General features: G+C 37.4%; 1 protein-coding gene across 1 annotated transcript in view; it reads left to right on the top strand.

Annotated features, from left to right (window-relative positions):
• The first annotated feature begins 5,537 nt into the window (after nt 1-5,537).
• Nucleotides 5,538-7,428, top strand: part of APOO (apolipoprotein O) — a 38,787-nt gene continuing 36,896 nt past the window's right edge. Inside the window, exon 1 of the mRNA XM_009998497.1 lies at nt 5,538-5,555. Within this exon, the coding sequence (XP_009996799.1) occupies nt 5,538-5,555 (18 nt within the window). The remainder of the gene's footprint in view (nt 5,556-7,428) is intronic.

The raw sequence follows: 7,428 nt of genomic DNA, 5'->3' as shown, positions 1-7,428 counted from the left end.
TCTTTTTTTTTTTTTTTTTAAAACTTTTTTTTTTTTTTTTTTTTTTTTTTTTTTTTTTTTTTTTTTTTTTTTTTTTTTTTTTGGCAGAAAATAACTTTCCCTAGCTATGGATACAGTATGCTCAGACTTGCATATGCGCTGTTTTGGTTTTTAAACTGAAAAAATATATTAAATGTTGTATAAAGAAAAGTGTAAATAAAATATTTTTAATCTTTAAACACTCTTGTGGAAACTTTGTAATGTACACTTTGCAAGAGCAATGGATCTGGATTACTTTCTGCAGGACTTCACTCAGTTAAGCAACTCTTTGAAAATGTTCTGTTGCTGTAATTCATAATGTTGTGTTCAAGTTACTTCCACAAGAAAAGTTGGATGTCCTTATCAAGCATCAAGCTCATATCTTTATCCATGTTTTACAGTCTTCCTGATTTTAATTGCTCTGATGTATTCATGTGTCCCCTCTACATTTCAAGCTTGAAGTATTTTTTGGAGTTGACTTTGTTACATTTGTAACTTGGTGTCAAGACATAAATTAAAACTGTAAGGCTGAAAGTTGAAGACAGCCTTTGGTGTTGGGGCCCAGAAGAAGAGACTGTTCCCTGCTATCAAATACAGGGGATTGAGGGCTCTGAGGCATTATGTGTTCATCACACACCAGAACCTCCTAGTGCCAGAAGTCTGAGTCGAACTTCCCATATCAGGAAGAGGGGAGTTCATGTCAGGATTAAAGTGTTAGAACAACATTCAATGTTAAGGGGGTTAGGACATGTCATGCATAACAGGAGGTTATGATCTTATTTTCTCAAGCAATCTGACAAAAGCCTTCCTTCTCGGTCCCTTGCCACACTTTTCTTGCCATATTTTTGGTGACTCTCTTGCTGTCAGGTCAAAGTCCCTGGTTTACAAATCTGCTATCAAGAATGTTTGAAAATAACTGTGGGTTGTTTTTTTTCTTTAATATTGAGTTCTAAAATTGAATTTTAGTTTTATTTTCATACTTCAAATGACTTAAAACTTAATTTGCATTAAGAAACGTTTTTTAACCCCTACCTCTTTGGTGACCTTACTTCATCCTACACTAAGTAATACTGTTTTAATGGGAGAATGCTGTGGAAGAGTTCGTGCTGGTCCCAGTGCGATGCATCATGAGAGGAAGTGCCTCTTTTAATTGTGATGTGTCCCTGTTTTTTGGTTCAAAAGGACACCAGAAGTGTTAGAGTGGAAGAGAAGATGACAGCAATCTTTTCACACTGTAAATATTATTTACTGTTATTTTTGTTCACCTCTTTAATTTCCCTTCTCTGTGAGCCATGTTGGTTTTTTGGCAGTACTTTTCTTCTGCAGTGCTGCAGTGACCAACTTGACTTACTTGTAACCACCTCTGTAGTTGATTAGGAACCTCAAATAATTATTCCATTATTCCACTAAAGGAAAGTTCTCTCATTTTAACATAGTCGCTCATACCAAATTCTTTGCTTTTTTTGCATATGTGACAATTTTTGGCAATAGTTCAGTTACCTATGTTCACTTGTTTGTGCAATTTGAAATCAATGTTAGTTTGGCAAAGCGTTTTTTTCAGGTAGTTCCTTCCAGATTCTTTGATATAAGTTATCCACCCTTGTTGACTTGAAATTCTCCATTTCAACAGATGTTCCCCCATTTGTTACAGATTGGAGTTTCAGGGTTTTGGGTTTGTGTTTTTTAATTTTCGGATTCCAGTAGCTTCATAATATGGAAAGGAAAAGCGTTGCTTTGGGTGTTGCACAGATTCTTTATCAGTTCTGGACCTCTGAGCTCATAAAATACCCATTGACATGTGATCCCCCAGCCGGCCCGTAGCCTATCAAGTCTTACTGATGTTTCAGTGTCATCTTTTAATCTCTGTGCCTTCTTGTCCAAGGCAATTTTCTTGGCATGTTCAGAATTTTTGTCGTTTCAAGGAAGAGGGTAGGGAATGTGTGCAAAGACAGCTTTCATTTTTTGTTTTCATTAATTGTTTCCACTTCTACATTTGATGCTTAAGTTGCACTGACAGGTGCTTTGGGCAATGTTTACAGGTAAAAATAAACCTCATTGTCATCTCTTTTTAAGTATCCAGTGAGTCTTCAGTCATCTATCCATTGGAGTGAATACCAGCATTAAGCATCAAATGCTGAGCACCAAGCCTTCTAGTTTGATGCTATGTAGCACTTGAGGAACTACAAAAATACTCTTTTTGCCATCTACGTAACTGTCAAATGTGTCTCCAGGTCGTGTCAACATCGGAAGCAGTTCTTCTGTATTATGGATAAATGTTGCTCAATAAGTGGTGCTGGAAAAAAAATAAATTATTTTCTACTAAGATAGATGGCTTTTATTACACTATTTTTATTACATTATTACACCCTTTTATTACACTATTTAATTTTACCTGACAGGTACATCTTTGGCCTGAACTGGCAGCCTCCTTTCCCACAGCCATTTCAGTTATGTCCTAAGACTTATTCTAAGTGTTGTTTTGATTACTGTTTTTTGTCACATGGCTTATCTCTTAAGTTTGCATTACACCAGCCACGTAATTCCTTTTCTATGTGAGAATCTTTATCTCCCATGGTGAATTGTGCATGCTGTGGGTATCTCTATATGTACTTGAGGATTACTGATGAGGCTTTCTGACTTCACCATCCCTTCTTTGTCAGAAGAATTGCATAATGCTAACTGAAACCAAGTATTTCCCCTGTATTTGAATTCCATAGATTCAAGGCAGGAATTCTAGGTGGTAAGTGTACTCCTCTTGTGTTTACCTTCCCAGATTGCCAAAGTCATATAAAATGCATGGGATTGCGCTTGTGGTGGTGACACTGGTGTCTATGCAAGTCGTGACCTAAGCACTTTTCCCTGTGTCAGTGTAGCAGTGGCCCTTCATTTTCACTCCTAGAAAGCAAGAAGCTGCTCTGCTGTCTTCTTGCATCTCTAGAAAAGTTGGGTTGACTAGTTTATTCCCAGGATGGAGTTCCAGTGATTTGGGTATCCTTGCTTGGCTGAGTGATGTTCCATGGGATTTGTCTTGGGTAGCACATTTTCACTTCTTTCTTTGGCTCTTACAGGTAGTTCTGCAATGATGTTTTAAATTTTATTTATTTATTATTAATCTAACACAGATGCCAACTTGATAACAAGAACTTAATTTTAACTTCCAAGGATAATTTTTTTTGCATGATAATGAAACGCAAAGCACAGAAAATTTGTTTCAGAAAAAAGATATTTTAGAGTGCAAAACCTTTCTTCCTGCTTCTGATTCTCAGTTCATTTCTTGCAATCAGAAAGAATTACTGTCAAGTCCTAGTTTTTCCTTCACTGTTTCTCCTGATAGTTTATCCAAAGCACTGAAAATAATTACGTAGTCAGGAAAAATTAGATTATTTTAATTAAATAAACTATACCTTTTAATTTCATGACTTTTCATGGTCTTAAATTGGGGAGCTGATCCAATTAACTAGCTTTATTGGAAGTGTTTTAGCTGATTTCTAAAAGCTGGATTTTGGCTTGGTGTTGTTCTCCGAAAACAAGGGAAGTGAGGCTGACCTCTACGTAAGTTAAATAAACTGAATATGTTAGCCAAAGAAATCTTAGTACAAAATTGCTAACACCGGCTGTACTTTGCACATGTTACAAAATTATCACAGTTGCTTAGTTTTAGTTTTTTCCTACCTTTGTGGAGCAGAAATTTGTATTTTTCCCATGGAATGTATGTTTTGCTAAATTTGTTGAAACTGAAGCCATGTATTCAGGTTTGCAGCCTTGATCAAAGCAGAGTAGAATGCACTGAAGTGACTAGAAGGGTTAGTAATTTTCCAGTGCCTTAACTTCTGAAGATTTATGCATCTGCTGGGGAGTGAAATAATCCAATATCCTCCAGAGAGAATGCCTGGACTGGAATAATGCCTGGAATGCAATAATTTACCTGCTTCATAATCCCATTCTTCTGTAACAATAGATTGATTCTCAGGCTTTTCAATTAATGAAATTGCCATCTCTCCATGTTCAGCAAAGTTGCTTCTATTTGTAACATCCAGTTTCTGTACCTATATAATACTGTGCATTATTATACACACGCAGAAGTAAGAACCTATTCAATCACACTTGAGAAATGTGACATTTTCCTCAAGTATGAAACTGCCCAAGCAAGGTAAAGCATTGGGTTTTTTTACCTGTGCCAGCACCGTATTGCACTAACTTACATGTCTGAAGAGGTTGCTTCAAATGCTGTGCTAGAGAGAAGCAGTAAGGACAGTACCAGACTGTGCACCACTGCCCTGTGCCCCTTCAGTTCCTGCACCATAAGCTGCAGCTTTGCCAGCCATTGCTTTCCTCCACAGGGTGTGGAGGCAAAAGCATAAACAAATTAACGTTTTGAGAAGCAGCAGGTGATAACACATGGTAAACATGTAAGTGATCACTGGGGAAAACTCTAGATGACAGTTTTCATTAGTGATTGCCAAAGACCCCTGAAACATCTTGAAGTTTCCTGTGTGCACTTCAGGATTAAACGTGTAAGCTTGGATGTTACTTTGTGGAAAATGTTCCCAGAGTGGAAACGGTAGCTGAAGGTACCAGAACTGATGGTATTGTTGAATGTGAGGCAAAGGAATGGAAAGGAGCAACACCAGCTTGAACAAATCCTGCGGTACCAAAGAGCAAGGATTTCCTGACCAGTAAGTACTCTCCATAGAAACACAGGATTATGTCCTGAAAAGGGCATCTTCTTCTGGTTTTGCATCATGTCTCTCATTGTCTCTTAATGAAATATGCCCTCTTCATTTCCACAAAGCTTCTGTTGAATTTGCAAAGAGCAATGTGTTGGCTGCATGGGCACTGTAATGGGCCAGTAAGTGGGTAAAATGAAGAGGTGACCAATTAATGGTATGGAAATAAAGGTCTAGAAAAGACATATTTAAAAAACAAATACAGGCTTTTTCCTCTCAAAAAGGATGTTACTCTAGGCTGAACAAATAAAGCCATGAAACTAAATCCTACCTTACACTTTTCTCCTGTTACATCAAATGATGATGGCAGCATCACTGAAGAAGAGATCTGGATGATCCTTCATTTGCTGGCCGGCTCTTTCTCTCTTTTTGCTCAAGCTGCACAACAAACTCATGCAGAACAGTTTACTGCTCTTCTGGCTCCTGGAATCGTGTAAAGCTTCAATGTCCAGCCTGGGGTCTTAGTGGAGAAGCAGCTCAGAGCCTAAGCCAAGAGTTAACTAACAGCATTAGGTGTGGGCTTCACTGTTCAAGTACACAGATCTTTGGCTTTTTCTCAGGGAGCACCTGACTTGTATCATGCAAGATACCACACAACGTGTAGTGAGTGGTACATGCTGCATTTTCCAGCTGGTCTCTGTGTGCGAGTGGAAAGTCTCATGGACCACACTGTAGTTCCTCTCACTCTTGAAAATGGGTGTGAATACTGTTGGAAACATCAGAATGAAGTTTTACAACAGCAAAAAGGAAGACACTACAGCATTTTCAGTATCAGATTGTAATGATCACGTAATGGTATATGTGTATGTGGTAAGTATATAATTAATTCTCCTTCTCGTTCATGGAAGAGCTACCTCATGTACCCTGGTAGAAAACAAAAGAGAAATCAAAACCTTTGAAAAATTATGGTCCTTAAAGTCAGTTATAAGTAACAAACTAAGCTCAGCATGTTATTGTGGGCAGCACAATAAAAGAAAGAACCTATGCCTTTAATTAGAAAGTATTTGATAGACCTAAAAGCTGTCCTTTGGGTAAATAAGATACTACATTTAAATAAATAAATAATTATGTAGATACTGATTACAATACATTTTTAGGCAAACGAAGCAAAGACAGTCACAACTCCTGATTAAGAAATTAAATATGGTGAAAATAATTTCAGTTGAAAATATTGGAGGCACTAAATACTAAACAGACTGGCAGCAGATTCAAGACCTTTCACCTGTAGTCTCAGTTGATGTGAAGAAAGTATCCATCTCAACTGAAATCTGAGATGCATTTAAATTTTGACACGAGTTGAACTTTGTTGTGATGAGTGCTTAAGGGCATCAAAAAGATGTTTTGTGTTCTCACTGGTTTTTGTAGCATGTATCAGTGCTTTAAAAGATGATTGCTACACTACACATTAGCTGACATCTCTGTTGGCACTGTCAACAACTTGTTAACAGAAGAATAATTTGCCAGTGCTGGAAGGGAGTAATTGAAAAATGTGGAACTTACTGATGGCTGCAGTGAGCAGTCATGGATGTGAATTAGGGAAGAAATGCTTGAGTGCCTAACCATGGTGATACCAAAAGTGAAACTGTATTTGGTTGGATTACACTGGGTTTTTTTGCATTATACATTTCTCTCTTCTACTTGTCCTCTGTCTTAGAATATAGGATCGATATTTGGAAAGTACTGAGTATATTTTGAGTGCTGTCAGAACATGACAAAGCTGATGAGACAGCTCACACTGAAATTCAAGTACTGGTTTACTCCAGTAATGCCTTTGATGCAATTAAAGGTAAGCATTAAGAGCTCTACACTGGCAAATGTCCTTAACTTCAATTTACTTTTTGAACGTGTGACTTCAGACCTCGTGGTTGCCAAAATAGTGCCTCTGACAAACATTGAAAAATGATTCACCTTAAATATGAAAAGCAAAAGCACAAGGTAAGTTTCACTCCAAATAAAACAGTGTCTTTGAATTGAAAAACCTGTTTTGAAGTATTTTTTATTCTCGCCCAATTAGGGAGTCGATAAAGTAGAAAGAGTGAAACAGGATTCTTATGAATATACAGAACTACACTCCCTTCATAAAGACACTGGGAAAGGTCCATCATCACATAGCCCTGTAAAAGATAATTCAATTAGCTGATTAACAAATATGTGCTGAAAGTGGTGGGAACATGACAAATGGACTGTGTGCTCTGGAGGCTGAGCTAGAAGAGCTGTGTACCTGCCGTGTCACCTCTGGCTTTGTACAGAGCATTTGGACAGCCAGTCTGGCGACGCTGGAGGAAGCTGCTTCAAAGCACAGTTACTGAAGCTCATGTGGTTGTGTATTTTCCATTAACTACATATTTTCAAAATCACTTGAAAGGAAAAGAGACCTGCCAAACAACATTCCTTTAACTTAAAATATGCACAAAAAACCGGGAAGAGGTAGAAAGGCAGTTGATTTTATGAAGATTTAACAGTCAATTCTCATCAGGCTGGCAAAGCCATTCTGGCAATCATGGCATTAAAAAGTTCATTTGCATGGGAAAATGTGTTTTTAAAAATATACATCAAGATTTATCATGAAGGAGAGCATAAAAAATAGGCCAACCTTTCAGAATTCTATTTTCTTATTATCAATGTCAGTGAGTAACTGCACAGATATTTGACGAACAGATGTTACAAACTCATATTTTAGCAG

Source organism: Chaetura pelagica, unplaced genomic scaffold (assembly GCF_000747805.2).
Source record: "Chaetura pelagica isolate M959 unplaced genomic scaffold, ChaPel_1.0 scaffold265, whole genome shotgun sequence".
Taxonomy (NCBI): domain Eukaryota; kingdom Metazoa; phylum Chordata; class Aves; order Apodiformes; family Apodidae; genus Chaetura; species Chaetura pelagica.
The sequence above is the reverse complement of the archived record's forward strand: the minus strand, read 5'-3'. Positions and strand labels throughout refer to the sequence as shown.